Here is an 18307-nt window from a genome sequence, read left to right on the forward strand (position 1 = left end):
CAATTTCACTACCAGTTATGCGTTATCAGCTAGTTTTGCTAAAGAGATGCCCAGTGAAAAAGGTTTTGACTAAAAAAACTTATTTGTATGTTTTTCCTAATTTAAAAAAATCTACCAGAGGGCACCACCCCTAGTAAAATTGAAGGGTACCCCTTATAGAATTGAAGGGTATGGAGTGTGACATGAGAGAGGAATTTGGGATAAAGATCCTCATAGATAGAAATTGAAGTATTGCTTTTGTTGCAGGTCCTTAGCTTCTGCTAACAAGGAACTTGGTGTGGTGTGTGAACAACATTTGTGAAGCGTGAACGCAGTGCAGATTAGTATGTTTGTCTATGACCAATTTCGAATTTCATTTTATGCATATATGTTTTGCATGAACTACATTATGATTATTTTTTTCTCTCTTCAATTGCTTGAATTGACCTTATAGGCTATGCTTGAGAAGCTCAGATTGTTAAAATGAAGACAAAGACAACTACAAACTCCAAAAAGAAAAAGGGAAATTACCCTCACGTCTCTCAAAGTTCAAAAAAAATATATAAAGCACCATGGTCCATGATTAGAGTAACTAAGACAAAAGAAACATATCAAAATGGTAATCCTCGATAACTTTAGATATTGGAAAGATTGAAAAGTGTTAAATGCAAATATTATAGCATAAATTTAGTTTTATCCCCATTATTTGAACATATTGTACAACTTAGTATTTAATTGGACATGTTTGATGCAGATTGTTGCAAAAGTGAAGAATCTCTCGAGGATAATGTGATGGAGGATACCTCTTTTTATTTCAATAGATGCACAAATTCAATAGGGGAGTCCTATATTTCTTTCAATGGATGTATAGATTCAATGGGGCAGAACTCTCTTTCATTCAGTGGATCTACAGATTCAATAGCAGTAACAGTAAAAATGAGTTTTGATGTTCTTCTTTTATTTATTTACTTATACATCTAGCTTTCCACACTATACTGCTAATAAATTTGGTGTATTGCATGTGTGTTTGGTTTGAATGTTGCTTCTGATTACTACTTTCAATCAAAACATTAAGATATATCTCTGATTTAATTCTTAATGTGTAAACTGTAAAAATTTATTATCTTGTAATATTAGTTTGGAAGTAGGAGTTGCGATGGCTAGATTAATTATTTTCTTATTTTATCCCCTTCATTTGTAGCTTTTATTTGTGTGTGAAATCTAATATATTATTTTATATGTGTATATTGGTGATTATAGTATTAGTTACTCTTTTATTGATTCACTTATGACTTTTTTTATATCCTATATATATATATATATATTTGGTTTTGGTTGACATTATTTACACTTATTGTTTGTTTATGGCAGGACTCTGTACTACCTTCTGTATCCTCGGGTCTAGAAACATTGTTGCCTTATATTGATGGGAGTAACTATCCCCTTAGTCAGCAATTTGAAATAGGTACCCAATTTGAATATTTTGAGATGATAAAGATAACAACATGTAAATTATCACCATAATTAGGGCAAAACAAATAATTTTTTAGATTAATATTTGTTATTTTAGAATTCAAGACTAGTTGTGTAAGTTTGGAACAGTGACCTATTAATTCCAGTACATCCTTTTTGATACCTGCATACTATAACTTTATTTATGTCAGTAATTTTAATTTTTGTCTATCATTGCAGTTAAGAGGGAACAAATAACTTGGGAACCTGATCAGGTGGATAACAGTTCCTTCACCCCTTTACAAATGTCTGCCATGTTAGACTCCTATATATATGAAACATGTGAGATTGGGTATCCCAGTGATGAACCAACTGTATTTGACAACAGTCAAAACTATGTTAACCTTCATGATCTTGAATTTCCTGGGATAAATGTTGATGGAAATATGGTGTTTCCTACTTTGGAGGATACGTTAGGAGTTTCATATTACAATTATGGGTTTCAATATTGTGATCCTTTGTGGTTTAATAATCTCTTGTGTGAGCAGGCCATTCCATTCACTCAAGAACTTGATTCAGATAGAGTGGATCATATTCATCAAGAGACATTTACTGGGAATTGTTCAGTGCCATCGGATGATGAAGTTCACATATTGCCTGCATTAGTAAACCAGGAAATAAGCAAAAAGAAGAATACCCTTGTTCTTGATTTGGATGGTAACTTTCTAAAATCTCATATTGTCCTAAAGTAATTGTAATTAGTATTTGATGAGGTTATAAACCATTACAAAATGCACTAGGAAGACCAAAAGTGAATGTATTATAGTTTTCAAATTTGAAGGATGAAAGAAGAACAATTTTCTTAGAAGACTAAAACTTATCTTCAGACAATTTTATGATTTGTAATTTGTTTGTAAACTATATACTTCTCTGCAGAAACCTTGGTACATTCTTCCTTAGAGAACTGCGATGCTGACTTCACATTTCAAATGATCACAAATAGATTGCTCACTGTGTATGTGCGAAAGAGACCCTTTCTCCAAGAATTTCTGACAAAAGTATCCGATATGTTTGAAGTCATCATTTTCACAGCTAGTCAAAGCACATATGCTGCAAAAGTGCTAGATGTTCTTGATCCTAATAATAAGCTCTTTGCACGACGCATGTACCGAGAATCATGCACCTGGAAAGATCATCGTTGTGTTAAGGATCTCACAGTTCTTGGGATTGACCTAGCAAAGGTGTTCATAATTGACAACACTCCAGAGGTATTTTTTTCTTTCTTTATTTTTCTATTGCCACATTTTTTTTCTTCCATTTACTGTATTTGTTTTCTTAGCAACAACATTTGTTTTAATATCATATTTAACATGCAATCTTATTATTTAGAATTTAGATAGATTGAAATTTTATTATTTTTGTACTAACTAGAGTGTGCTCTTATATTCATTTACTTCACATATTAATAAAAAATAAATGTATTGTGACCATTTCCATTTTTGATTTTGATTCCAACACCCTCATTTATATTGTTACTTTGTTATGTCCTTTTCAATATCATAAAACTTCACTAGATTCATCATCTTCCTCTTTTGGAAAATATATACTTCAGAAATTTCACAAATAACAATGTTTATTGAGAAAAGTGTGAAAATATGTTGTGCTAGGAATTTTTCATTTCAAAGGTTTATGATACTGAAACCTAGAATGTGTTTTGATGACAGGTATTTAGATTTCAAGTTAACAATGGGATTCCTATCAAAAGCTGGTACGATGACCCTAGTGACTGTTCTTTGCTTGCTTTGCTCTCATTCTTGGAAAAGCTAGTTGATGTAGATGATGTAAGGCCAATCATTGCAAAAGAATTTGGGGCAAAGAATTAATTTGCATTTTGATCCTCTTGGAAGCAATAGATAGCTCTAATATTAGGAATCTGGATCCATGAAACTAGTTAGGGTTTATAACTTTTGGTTATTTAGATGCTTTTACTTTTTTAAACATTTTACTTGAATTTTGGTGAAATTTTATACAAATGGCTGTATGATTTTATTGTGGCCAAATTGCTATATCCTAATATAAAGAAAATGGGAATTGCAAATAACAAGTTTGACTTTTATTAAAAGTTTAATTGATGTCACGTACTATCTTCAGTTAGCAGTTAGATGAATTATATTTTATGCTTTGTGTGGTAAAATATTGAATTTGATTTTTGAAAACATCTAACCAATGATATTATACTCATTGTGTTTGTGAAAAAAAATATTGAATTGTTTTGAAATTTAAAATGTTTAAAGTTGTTTAATGTAATTATTTATTTAAACCATTAAAATAGTTTGATATATATTATCACCTTAATTTTACTATGCCTTTTAGTGATGTAAATTTAACTCCATATAAGTATTTTTTTTTTATTAAGAAAAGCAAACCATTTACACTCATCTTCCTTTCTTCTTAAGAAAAAAATTAATCCACTCCAAACACTATTTTAACCTCAATTTTAGTAAGTATTTTGTAAACACATATGTGAGATTTTCTTCTAAGGCTATCTTCTCAATTTTAACATTTATGAACTCAACAACATCTCTCACAAAGTACATTCTAACTTTTATGTGTTTGGTTCTCTTATGGTGGTATATTTGATGATTAGGTAGATGAAAAATATTTGGACTATATCACACTGAATAGTCACACAATCCTACATTGTACCCAACTCTCCCATCATTCCTTCAACCATAGTGCCTCCTTCACCCCCTTTGTGAGTGTGATATATTTTACCTAGGTAATAACTGATGCAACAAAAGATTGCAAGATGGCCTTCCAACTAAGTATAGTTCCAAACAATGTACACATACCTAGAAATAGCCTTGTTGGTATTAAAATTACCTTTATAGTCAACATTTATAAACCCCTCTATAACAACTTTGCTATGGGTAGACTTTCTATACACTAGACTAGACAATATTGCTTCATTTAGATATATCATCACCCATTTCAAAGTCTCCTAATGAGCATGTCCTATATCTTCCATGAATTTTCTAACCACACTAACATGCACCAGATTCAATTTGCTACAGGTCATCTCATACACGATGCTCCCTACTCCATTAGCATATAAAGTAGTCTTCATCTCCCTCATAGCTTCCTCTGTACTATGAGCTTGGGTAACATAGAGCTTTGTGTGATGTCTTAAAGTGTTCCAACAAGTTTAGATTCATGCATCCTAAACATCTCAACCACCTTCTGCAAGTATCCTAGGCTCTAAATCTTGTATCTCTTCAGCTATTGTCAAAGCATAGCTAATAAGGTGAGCATTTATGAGCATATGCTTCTAGTTTATTCTTGTTGACATATGTAAATGCCAAGGCTCTAAACACCTTAAAATTCACATAATTTATGTTCTTCCACTCCATACTTTCTTAGGAGTCTTACACTTTAGATGCATTCTTGTTTATCAAGTAAACAATAGTGTTTGCAACATTTCACCAAAAGGAATTATAAGGCAATCCAACTCCCAACAACACACATCTCATTATCTCCAAAATGATTTTTTTCATTCTCTCGACTATTCCATTGCTATAGTATACTTGCAATTGTTTTTTTGCTTATTTATACCTTTTATCCTACGAACTCATTTAACTCCCCTAAAACAAACTTCAATCGATTTTCTATCCTGAGCACTTTAAGTTTGGCCTCAGTTCGATTACTCATCATGGTGTGTCACTCCTTAAACGTCTAAAAACTCTCAATCTTACTGTTTAAGATATAGATCCTGTGAAAAATCAAGACAAAACACAAAAAGGGAGAGTTGAATTGGGTTTAAAAATTTCTTTGACTTTCACAAGTATCATTTGATGTTTCATACTCAGATGATAGATTCAATATTTAGAGCAATGGAGACTTTTAATTTTTACAACTTCTGTTTTAACAGTTCACCCTTTTAAGTTACTTATGCAAATAACATGCAATATACAAAGAGGTGAATGAGAGTGCTTATAAAGTATTTTTATACTATTTTGTTTATTGCAACAGACTATGTCAAATTCTTGACCAACCAGTCAAGTTCCATTGAGCAGATTAATGAAAATCCATCCAACCATAATATCCACAAAATAAGGAGAATGAAGACCTAGAGCTTTGTTCAAGAACTTATTTGTACATTTGATCCTAATTGGGTTGTTGTCTATCTTTTGAAGGCCAAATAAAAAGGACAACTCTAGGATGAAGGATTGTACATAACATTTCAGAGGAGACTTTCATACCATGAAAGAATATTGGAGCCTTTGTTAGAGAACTACAAGAAGACTGAAACTCAGTTGACTCCAGTAGGGACAAGTCATCATCATTTTGGGCCAAAATTTATTTTAAATAATTTTATAAAGTAGTTTAGGATTTTTATTGAGCAATGTATTGGACCTAGTAGCTAGCATAGAATAATTGGACCATGTATTTGGGTCAAGTAAAATAGGATTTTCTAAAACCTAGCTTGGGTTCCAGTTGGGCCTCTAATGACCCAATAGAAACCTTAGCTAGGAAGGATATGCACGGGATGCGGTGCAAAGCTTGAACTCCAATTTAGGGTTAGAAGCTTTCCTTCCAAGTTTTCGTTAAACTTGGGCTCCAAGCTAGGTTTAGAAGCTTCCCTCACATTCTCCCTCTTTTTGATAATTAAGCCTCCTATAAATTGGAGTTCTCCTCTCTTATAATTTTTAACTTGAAATTTGTACATAATGAAACAATGCCTATTTTTTTGTCATTCTACTTGTTTCTAAGTTCTTCCTAGGTTAGTCTGTTTCTAGACTTAGCCTAGTCTCTTTTCTAGTGATTTGACCTCACCTCTCATTCTCACAAATTCCTTTATTCCACTCAAACAACCAAAAAGTCCTCTTATGTTTTAAGAATGCTTTTGGTGCTCAACTCTCCTTTATCATCCATCCAAAGAAGAAATCATAAAAAAGACTAGTAGAAGAAGAACGTTTTCCATCATTTGGAATCAGAATTATGGTTGTAAGAGCTAAGTAATTCTTCTTCTATTTTTTTTTTTAATTTCCACGTTGTTCATATGTTTTATTGAATGTCTTGAACTTGTTTAATAATTGAAATTGTGTTCTTGACTTTATGTTTGTTTCAAATTATTTAGTTAATCTTTAACCTCCATGTGTGTGCTCCAATAGTCATGTGTTCTTTTGATTTTTTTTTAATCTTCAAATTTATTCAGTAATTTTTTTTATGATTGTTCATTTTGATTTTACATGATCATGAATATTTTGCCTAGAGTCATGTTTTGTCCTATGTCATAAACTCAATTAGTTAAACTTTTGAATTTTCAATTTTTCAGATAGATTATAGTTATTGAGTGTTTTTAATTTTTATATTCAAATTCTTAAATTGCTATTAGATTACTAAAATTTCTTTGGACTTAGGTTTCCACTATCATTTTCTTGAAAAAATCAGTTTCGAAAATTTGTTGACAAAATTTCCATGGTGCAAAAGAAATTCCAGAGGTGTGAACAGTAATTTGTTGTGTTCAAAATTTTCACAAAAATTTGATTGCGCTTTCATTCACGTTCATCTTGTGCATAATTTCTTGTCGCGTTTGAAAATGAAGTTCCATGAGAGAAGCCGCTACAATTTCATGAAGTCTCCACGTTGATGAATTGAAGAACTGAATTGGATTTCAGTGGTAGAGTCGATATTCATAAACAAAATTATTAAACGCAAAGCAATTTTCATCACATGAATTGAAATTACTCCATAATTGGTGAGATTTATTAGAATCGGTGCTAGTTTCTTCAAATTAAAGATCATTGAAATAGCGCATAAGATCCGTTAGCTCATCCACGACCCTCTGGAAGATTTATCAGATTGCGAATCCCGGCTTTGGAGATTCTCAATAAAAAAAAACAAACGGTGAAATTTGCTAGAAGAATGAGCACGCGAACCTGTTTCAGAGTTGAACCCAAATTAATTGAAGCATTATCGGTATGATTGTACGGTGCAATTCTTCTTTTGCGATTTCCATGTTCGATTAAGATAATGAATAATGATCAGTTTCAGTTGATGTTCACTCACGCTCATTAGTGAACTACTCCGGTTGACGTTCAACGTTTCTGAATTTTTTTAATATGAACATGATCAGCTGTTTTTTTAGTTCGGAGAATGAATTTCCTGGTACAATTGATACATGTGTGGTAGCTGAGTTATCATTATTTTGAATCAGTGATTTGAAGCATTCGGTGGACGGATTGAATTGTCTTGTGATTATTTGAAATTGATTTGAAGCAGATAACATGTTTGTTAAATTGATTCAGTGAAAAAAAAATCTGAAGTGGTAAAAGCTTGTCACAAATCTGGTTTAGAAATTGACTTTGACCACGAATTAATTGAAAGACATTGATGCTGATATTTTGTTAATGCAACAATAAAGTTGATTTCTTTAGCAGCTGCGTTGAATAGTTTAAGCCACTAGATATTGTCGAAGCTGCTAGTGTGTGTTAAAATTTTTTGACCGTGAGGATATATTGGTGGTTGTTTGAGTGTTATTTGAAGTGAATTGTTGATTGGAAGTAAATTGATGCAATGCAATTGAAGCTAACCAGTGCAATGTAAATTTTGTGCATTGAGCAAATTGAAGGCCAGCGGTGGAACAATGTTCTAATTCTTATTTTTTTTTTTAAATTTTGTAATCCATTCTAGTTCCAATCTCTAGGTAATTCTTTTTGAGTGCCTACTTACTTCATAACCTTTAATTTCTTGCTTCTCTATAATTTTTATTATCATCTTTGAGTTTGTCTCATTTCTAATTTTCCATGAGTTTTACTTTTCAAAATTGAGCTTTTATTACTTTTCTTATTGACTCTTGAAGTGGAATACACTTTAGATTTGTTCTTTGTGAGAATTAAGCTAACTTCTAGGTAACATCTTAAAAATACAAAAGACTTTTGTAAGGGGTATTCACACTTCGAGAGCAAACAAGTAAGGCTTGAAGAGAAATACTTATGAGAAATGAGAAGAAAACTTTGAAGACTTTTAAATTTTATGTTATTTCATTTTTTTACAAAAAGCTATCATGTTAGGGATCACTATGAGACTTGACATCTTAGTTAGACTTGACACCTCAAACTTCAACAATCATCTGTCACCACATGAAAAAGTATTATTTAAAATAACAGAAAAAAAGGAAATACAAGCAAATATAGGGGACTAGGCCAAAACCCATAAAATAGAACCTAAGAAAAGTGATACTTTGGTAATCTATACCTATTAATAAAGAATTATAAAAATAGACTAGATGGAAACCTATTATACCAATGAAGTTGTTCCCTATGAATAAAACCTAAGTTAGCAAGCTTGTCAACACAAGCATTGCCTTCACGAAAAATGTGAGAAATATGATTTAATATTTTTATATTCGTTCTCTATATTAAAGACAACTTTAATTAAATATGATTTAAAATACCTACAATTAAACACCATGTTTGTATTATTTTAGATCACACTTTTTCAATGTAGTTTATTTTTTTAAAAGGTCAGGTTACATTGTTACTTAAACATCCATTGATGGATTTGTGCCTTTCTAGTTTCGGATTTGTAGGTGAATTGCGGAAGCTTCATGGATTGAAGATGGAACAAGGTCCTCCTAAGAGTGGTGGTGACCTTGAAGGTGCATGAGAAGTAGGATTTGAGAGTGGTGAGGCCAACTCTACTTGGAAGGTGACAGTTTAGGAAGATTAAAAGCCTAACCTAGGAGGTTTTGGGCAAAGAGTGAGATTGACACAATTTTGACAGCAATTCACTCATGTATTAATCTTCAATTTACATGACCCAAGCTCCTCTATATATAGCAAGAGAGGGCTGAATATGAAAAGAAAATTGGAGGGAAATTCAAATGTTGGCACATGGGAAGGTGGCTCCTAAATTTAGCACATGTGAGGTAGGTTCTAGAATTCTTCCATGTGCTAGGAGTTCTAGAACTTACGCTTGATAAGTGCCTAATTTCAGTAATATTTCATATTAAAATATAGGCACTTATGAGGATTTATTTCTAATTTACATATAAAATAATCCCTAATTTATGAATTTATACCTTTTTATATTTTTTATGATCTTTATTTGAATATGAGTATTTTTTTCCTAAATTTGGTGTTAATTGCAGATTTCTAAGGAAGATTGGAGATTTAGATTTAAGATGAATGATTTGAGGTAAAAAGATAAAGATAGAAGGTCCTAAAATTGAAAAAGATGCAAAGAAAGATTGAGCATTTTTTGTATGTTTTATCATTTAGCCCATTAGCGCGACATATGAAACAACCTAACCCTAGAAAACTAGGATAAATAGAGGGCTAGAGACTCAATTGTAGTGTGTCAGATTGAGAGGAAACCACCATTGTAACTCAATTGGGAGAGATGAAACCTAACCCCTATTTTTCCAATTGAAGCAACTAATTCTTTGTTTGTTTTTCTTATTTATCAATGCCAACACAATCACTTCTAAACTCTTTTTATTGTTATTGTTATGTTGTTATATTTAGCGAATATTGTACTTGATAATTTACTGTTCCTTGTGGGATCGATATCCGTCCTTATAGACAATTATTACTTCTGACAAACGCGGAGCACTTGCCGTAAAAAGTCATCAAGTTTTTGGCGCCGTTGCCGGAGAATAGGTTGAGTAGTTGAGTATAATTTCCTAAATATTGTAAATATTTTAATTGTTTTGATTTGTTTTAATTTTGTGTTTATATTTGTTACTGCTTTTATTTTGTTTTAATTAGATATTGTTTTGATTTTATTTTTAATTTGCAGATTTGCTGTTATTATTTTAATTCTATTTTCATTTTATTTGTTTCTATTTATTTTCAGATTTATTTTGATTTTTCTTTGATTTGGTTTTAATTTATTATATTTTATTTTAGTTAGTTTTTATTTTTATTTTATTTTGATTTGATTTTGATTTTGATTTTGTTTTGTTATATTTTATTATATTTTTTTTCTACGTTCAGTTTACTTAGTTTATTTAGTGTTTACGTAGTTATTTTAAATTATTTTAGTTAGTTGTTAACAATTATAATTTTCTTTTTTATTTTATTTTATTCATATTTTTTATTTTTTATTTTAAGTACGTTAGTATATTGTATTTTTAAGTTTTTGTTTATTTTTGTTTTATATTTTTTATTTATTCATTTTCTTTTATCTTATTTTTAGTTTTTATTTTGTTTATATATATATTTTTTGAATATTTTTGTTATTTTTCTCTTAACGTCATTTTAGTGTTTTATTTTGTTTTTGTTTTATTTTTATTTTATTTTGCATATTTGTTTTTATTTTTATCTTCAAATTTATTTTGATTTTTTTTTTCTAAAAAAAAAGAAAAAATATACTGTTTTTTTTTTCTCCACTAATATGTTTTAGGAAGAAAGCAACATGACAGAAGAACATGCACCACCTTCTAAGAGGACACTTGGAGATTATGTCATGTACCAAGGGCAAAGGCATTTTTCTAGTATTGCAATACCGGCTACCACCAAGGCCTTGAAATAAAACCCACTTTTCTCACTCATCATTACCCATCAATTCAAAGCAATGGAACATGAGGATCCATGTTCACATTTGTCTACATTCTATGAATTGTGGGAACAATGGACTTTCAATCAGGTGATCTTGAAAATGTTTATATGCGCTTGTTTTCTTTGTCATTGGCAGGAAAGGTTAAGGATTGGCTCAGATCACTTCCAAATCAAAGTCTCACTATTAAAAATTTCAGCAAAGATTTTTTCCAATTTCTCGCTACATCAAAGCAAAGTCTGAAATTTCTGTGTTCAGACAAGGAGCAGATGAATCACTCTGTGAGACATGAGAACGATTTAAAATGATACTCAGAAAATTCCCAAATCATGGGTTTGAAGATATTGCTCAACTGAGCATATTTCTCACCGGTTTTAGATCTGACACAAAGATGCTCCTAGACGCTGCAACTGACGGCACAATGATGGCTCTTGATGTAGAACAAGCGACAAGGATTATTGTTGCATTGGTGTCAACTGATTATCAAGCCCAACAAGATAGACAAAATACTCAGAAGGAAGGGTCGTTAGAAGATGCACTATTGGCTCAAAATAAAATTCTGACACAGCAGATTGGGCAACTAACCGCACAAATGGCTAAATTGCCCCAACAGTTATATGTTGTTCATTCATCTCAAAGCAAGAGTCAATCAATCATGTGTGATTTTTGTGGAGGTGATCATCTTAATGGTCACTGTTCTTATCTGAACAATTCACCTGAAGTTGAGGATCCATCCATGCTTGAAAGAATGAGTAAAGTTGAAGAAGCCCTAACAAAGATTGTGATAATGGAAGAAAATAGCATGTCAACGATTAGGAATATAGAGATCCAAATGGGAAAAGTGGCCAAACAATTTGAAGAAATACAAAGTGGCCAGTTTTCAGTCGACAACCAAACCAACCCAAAAGAGCATTGCAATAATGTAATAGCTGAAAAAGAAGATGTGACTAAGGAGTTAGAGAGAGAAACGAAAAGAAGTGAGGAAGAAAAAATTAAAAATAAGGAGAGAAGTGTTCTTGAAAAAGATTTATCATATCCTCATCCTCCTTCAAAAAAAAAAAAAAAGAGAAGGAAAGAAAATTCTTTGACAAATTGCTCCCTAGGAATTGTTTTGCAGGAAATCTGAAGCAAGATTCAACATTTGAGAGATTTTTGAAGAATAGGAGCTATATTGAAGAGAGAAATAGAGAGTTGGAGGCTAGATGCAGTGTCATGACTCAAAAGGACTTGCTTCAAAATTCAAAGAACTTAGGAGGTTTTAATCTTTTTGTGTCTATATGTGTTTTATCTGTGGACAAGGTTGCACTGTATTTAGGTGATTTGGAGGTTCAACCCACCAAGATGCAGTTGGCAAACAGATCCATCAAAGATCCTTATGGTGTGGTTGAAGATGTTCTAGTAACGAGGAAGAATGCATACAACATGATGCAACAAAGAGAGTTGTCCATCTTGAAATAAACAGGCGTCAAGTTAGATGACGTTAAACGAGCGCTTACTGGGAGGCAACCCAGTCCACATTTTAGTTTTATGTTGTTTTATTACCTTTGCTGATTTTATTTAAAGAAAAAGAAGTAAATAATATAAAAAAAATCCTATATGCCTCCTAATCATTTTGCAGGTTATGTATTTTTGACCTAGGGACAGGTTCTATTATTCAGGGGGCAGATCCAGCAAATGAAGCAAGACTGTAGATAAAATTTTTAACAAAATGCTGGATGACTTCTTAAGAAGAGAGGATTGAGCAAAAATATGGTTTTATCTTTCTAATTCTCTTTTCTTTTTTAGTTATTTGAATTTTGTCTTATTTTATTTATTTTATTTTTCGTTTATTTTGTTTTATGTTTATTTGCTTATTTGTTTAGTTTGTTTTTATTGCTTATTTTGAATAAATTTCCTGTTTTGTTAGTTTGGTAGTTTTAAGTCTTGAATTATCTTTCTTGAATAAATTTCAATTTCAATTTGTTTGTTTTCTAGTTTATTTTTTTTTCAAATAAAAAAGAACTAGAATATTAATTTTGAATTGTGGAAAAAAGAATTTGTGTTTAAATATTAAATAGTGAGATGAATTAGACAGAGGTTCGAAAAGAAAATATGATTGAATCCTTATTCAAATGTAGTTAAAATTATGATACATGAAAATTTAACAGGATGATTGATTAGGACAGATAATGACAAGACAAGAAGGAATGAGACCATTTAAACCAAGTGAGTGTGTGAACCTTAAACAGTTTTGAGAGTTTTACTGATGAATTGACAGTTGTGGTTGCTTAATTTTTATTTTTGTTGCATCATAAAAGAGCATGAAGATGACTGAGGCATTTGTTTGTGTTAATTAGGAGTCAGGGCCAAAAAGCCAACCTTTATATTAGAATTCCATTTTTTTTATATCCCCTTTGGGCCAAGAAATTCTTGTTACTATTGCACCTTAACCTTTAATGATATATTTTCCTACCCTTTAACATGTTTAAGGAAGGAGAACATAGATGCAATACATATAGAAAAGAGAATAGTTGGTTATGATTGTGAAAGCTCAAAAAGTTGAAAATAGGAATAATATTTTCCTATTATTGAAAAAAAAATAGAAAAGAAAAAAAATCATCATGAAAATCATGAAAAGTCAAAATGAAAATGAGGAAAAAGGATATTGAAAGAAAGTGGTGATTAGATAACATATATGTTCTCTATAATTGAATTGTAGGTATGTTCTTCTTCTTTAAGATGTGCATTTTGTTATCTATGAAAAACCAATACTTTTTGGAAGCCTAGCCTCATTACAACCCTGGAAAAGACCTCAAGATTCATGTTTCTAATATGTTTGTGATTTGAAGATGAAATGAAAAACAACCGTGATTTGTTATGATTCAGTGAAAATAGAGAGAAACCCTTACTTGTGAGGCATATGAGAAGATATTCCTTGATGAATTGTCATTTGTTTGTTTTGATTTGATCTTGGAAGTTGATTGTGTCTATATTTTTCTATATTTGAATTTGGAAGCATCATAAGTTTCTAATTTGATCAGTTGTTTAGTGAATTAAGCTGTTTGATATTTAAATTCAAATATATTCATTTACTTTGCTTGAGGACAAGCAAGATTCTAAGTTGGGGAGAGTGATAAGTGCCTAATTTTAGTAATATTTCATATTAAAATATAGACACTTATGAGGATTTATTACTAATTTACATATAAAATAATCTCTAATTTATGAATTTATACCTTTTTATATTTTTTATGATATTTATTTGAATAAAAGTATTTTATTCTCAAATTTGGTGTTAATTGCAAATTCCTATGGAAGATTGGAGATTTGAATTTAAGATGAATGATTTGAGCTAAAAAGATAAAGATAGAAGGTCCCAGAATGGAAAAAGATGCAAAGAAAGATTGGGCCTTTTTTTTATGTTTTATCATTTAGCCCATTAGCGCGACATAGGAAGCAACCTAACCCTAGAAAACTAGGATAAATAGAGGGCTAGAGGCTCAATTGTAGTGTGTCAGATTGAGAGGAAAACACCATAAAGTGAATTGTAACTCAATTGGGAGAGATGAAACCTAATCCTTATTTTTCCAATTGAAGCAACTAATTCTTTGTTTGTTTTCTTATTGATCAGTGCCAACACAATCACTTCTAAACTCTTTTTATTGTTATGTTGTTATATTGAGCGAATATTGTACTTGATAATTTACTGTTCCTTGTGGGATCGATATCCGTCCTTAGGGACAATTATTACTTCTGACAAACGCGGTGCACTTGCCGTAAAAAGTCATCAACGCTCCACTTAGGCTAAATGTGGGCTGGACCTAAGTTTAATTAGGAGTAGGAAACTTTAATTAAACTTAGGTTAGCATTTTAGGTACCACTTTGCATGTTTCAACAAAAATACAAAAGAATTAAACTATGCTACTTTTGACAAAAATGTAAAAACTATTCTACACTAGAGTTTATGACATGTACAATGCGTCCTCTTGACCCCTCTTTGACCATAACTCTAGTGGTTGTCTCAATTTGACATTTTGGTGGCCTTTCAATGGATTGGTGCTAGGGCCTTTTCCATCATCCCCTCCCTCTTGAAAAGGATTTTTCCTCAAATCCAAGGCTTCGTCCTCGTCATTAGTAGGGGGGTGAATGTGGCTAGATGGTGTCCATCATCTCCTCCTTCTTGAGAAAATCTATCCTCAGATCCACAGGGTCAATCTTGGATAGCAGCCTCTTACTTTGACAACTATGCTCGTCCTCCCGGATCAAACGTCCATCTATGGGAATCATCAAACAAAGCAAATGTGTTAGTTTGAGCAATTGTATAAAAATCAATTTTATGAAGTTGCCATTCTTTTTGTTTTTCTATTGTTTTGGACAACTTTTTACAATATTTTTTTAGGGAGGAGTTCTTAATTTTCTTTTCTTTCAAAAGCTCAAGAGTTTTATCAACTCCAAAATGACTTATGAATCCTCCTTCATGTGATTCATTTACAAGGAGTTTTCTATGTGTTATTTGGGGTATGCAAAGTTTTTCTTCTTTAAATAAGTACCCCTCATAAACATAAAACCCTCCATGTGCTCTATGTTGGTACTTAGCAAAAATGGGTGCAAAATCATGATCTTCTTTATAAAGTTTAGGTATGTTATCAAATCCAAGAATTTGAGCTCCAAGTTTTAAAAGTAGGGCATGTCTCCTTGATAGAGCATCCACCACAATATTTGTATTTTCCTTCTTGTATTTGATAACATATGGAATTTGCTCAAGAAATCCCATTCACTTTGCATGTATTTTTAACTTGTGTTGACTCTTTAAATATTTTAAAGACTCATGCAGGGTCCTCACAAGTGTATAAAACTCTTTGTTATAGATGGGTAGCTGAGGGTTGCACCATGAAGTTTTTAAATAAAATATGCAATTGGGTGCCCACCTTGCAACAACCCAACACCTATTCCTACTCCCAATGCATCACACTCTAGCTCAAAAGTTTTTACAAAGTTTGGTAAAGCTAGAATGGGTGTATTGGTGAGTTGAGCTTTCAACCTTTGAAAGGCTTGCTCATGCTTCTCCACCCAACAAAATGGAGTGTCTTTCTTCACTAACTCATTGAGTGGTGAAGCTAGACTTGAGAAGTTAGGATCAATTCTCCTATAATAACTTGCTAGACCATGAAAACTCCTAACATCTCCTACATTTTGTTGTGTTGGCCATTCTTGGATGGCTTTGATTTTCTCGGGGTCAACATGTACCCCATTTTTGTTAGCTATAAAACCCAAAGACACTATACTATCAACATAGAAAGTACATTTATCACTATTAGCAAATAAACTATTAGCCCTAAACACTAAGAAAACTTCCCTAAGGTGGTTTAGGTAATCATAAACTACTACATATTTACCTATGCAATCCCTCTTTAAAGATTCTATTTTTACTATGCTTGTAAGGGGTGTTGTAAGATATTCCTCATTCTTTGTAGATCCCTCTTCTTCTTTTTCAAACAACCCCTCACTTGACTTTTCTATTTCTTTCTTCTTTTTTTTCTCATTTTCTTCACTCTCACTAGTTTCTTTTTCTTGGCTAATATTGTTAGCATTGTTCCTTAAGATCATAGATCTTTCATTGGAACAATGAGATGCTAATTGACTCTTACCAAGATATTCTAAACATTGAATTATTCTAGTGTGAGTGTGTGAGATATGCTCGGATAGGTTTTGGGAAAGTTCTAGAGATGTTTCTTTTATATGTTCTTCCCCTCTTTGGAACTCATCCCTTTCATAAGATACAAAGTATGAACTTTGTTTTTGACTTGATTGTTTTCTCAATATTTGTTTTTCAACTTTAATGCTAAGTTGAATCAAGTCATTTAAATCTCTATAAGGTAAAAGTTCAACTTTGTTTCTTATCTCAAGTTTGAGACCACTTAAAAACCTAGATATGGTGGTTTGGTTTTCTTCGTTAATCCTTGCCCTTTTTATTTATAACACCATCTTTTGCCAATATTCTTCTACACTTAGATTTTTTTGTTGGAGTCTTGGAGCTTGTCCATTAACTCCCTATTATAATAGGAAGGAAGATGGTGGCATCTTAAGGCTCCCCTAAGGTCATTCCAATATGTAATGGGAGGGTCCTTATGAAGGTGCCTTTCTCTCTCAAGGGCAGACCACCAATACATAGCATTTCCTTGAAAACTTAAGGTGGCTAAGGGTACCTTTCTTTCCTCACTTACTCTATGGCAAACAAACAATTGTTCTACCTTCATTTCCCAATCTAGATATGTTTCAACATTTTCTTTTCCATAGAAATGAGGTAGCTCTACCCTAACCTCCTTAGGGTTTTCTTTTCTTTCCTTTCTAGCTTTCCTAGGGGATGGTTGATAGTATTCGTTAATTCTAAGGCTTTGTTCCCCAAAAGAATTATCTACCCTAGAGCTAGATGCATGAGAACTTGTTTTTGATTTGTTGGATTCATCTCTTTCTTTAACCATTTTCCACTCATCTTGTATCAAAGCAAATTGAGCATCCCCTTCTTTGAGTTGGGTCTCATATTGCAATTGTCTGTATGAAAGTGTTTGAACATCTTGTGCAACTTTTTCCAAAAGGGTTTTAAGAATTGTTACATCACTTTCATTAGAATCGCGAGATGGAGAAGACATGGTTAAAAACTTGTGTTCTAAGTATTTTACCCCAAAAAGATAAGGATAGAAGTGAAGGTAGCTTTCGAGGAAAGAGAGGTGAGTCACTAGGACTTCTTAAGTACCAAGTCTTTCCTTGCCAAAACCTATCCCTCAAAACTTACCACAACCCTTTTTCTAAGTAAACTACGTAAATCACAAGTAGAAATAAAAACACAATTTTCATGCAAAGCAATTAACAATACAAAACAAGTAATTAAAGCAAAACAATTAATAAGCACAAATTAAAGATTGCTAACTAGAAAGCTTTAAACTAGACGATTCCTAAGGTGAGGCTTCTAGACACTTGGAGCCATTGAAGACACACTTACCGTCTACACGTAATTAATCCACTAATTAATCAAAATTGAATGTAATTACAACTCAAAGGAAATACAAAAGAAATTGAATTACACAAAATAGAATTCAAAGTTCCTAAACTATGCACTCCTTGGCTTGTGATTGATCTTCCTTGTTGTGTTCTACAAAGTATATGTATTTGTGTTTGTATTTGCTGCAGCTCCTTGCCTTAACCTCTTATGGTTAGCCAATTTAAATCTTCAAAACAGTACCTACTAAGTAGGGATGGACTCACCACAAGGTTCATTTCCACTTAACAAGCACCAATTTGAATTTTGTTCACCAACAATTTAGAGGTCAAGAAATGA

The 18307-nt window shown here is 31.9% G+C and overlaps 1 protein-coding gene and 1 pseudogene across 1 annotated transcript; one reads left to right on the forward strand and one right to left on the reverse strand.

Moving 5' to 3' along the window:
* The first annotated feature begins 742 nt into the window (after positions 1 to 742).
* LOC137825200 (uncharacterized) lies at positions 743 to 3441 on the forward strand. The gene is made up of 5 exons (XM_068630873.2): positions 743 to 909; positions 1351 to 1444; positions 1672 to 2148; positions 2368 to 2699; positions 3156 to 3441. Exons 1-5 carry the CDS (start codon positions 772 to 774, stop codon positions 3312 to 3314), a joined length of 1200 nt encoding a protein of 399 aa, XP_068486974.2. The 5' UTR covers positions 743 to 771; the 3' UTR covers positions 3315 to 3441.
* A 7781-nt stretch (positions 3442 to 11222) lies between these two features.
* Positions 11223 to 11328, reverse strand: LOC137827314 (small nucleolar RNA R71; annotated as a pseudogene).
* Between the last annotated feature and the right edge of the window lie 6979 nt (positions 11329 to 18307).

This window comes from Phaseolus vulgaris, chromosome 8 (assembly GCF_051622355.1).
Source record: "Phaseolus vulgaris cultivar YP4 chromosome 8, ASM5162235v1, whole genome shotgun sequence".
In the NCBI taxonomy this organism is placed as follows: Eukaryota; Viridiplantae; Streptophyta; class Magnoliopsida; order Fabales; family Fabaceae; genus Phaseolus; species Phaseolus vulgaris.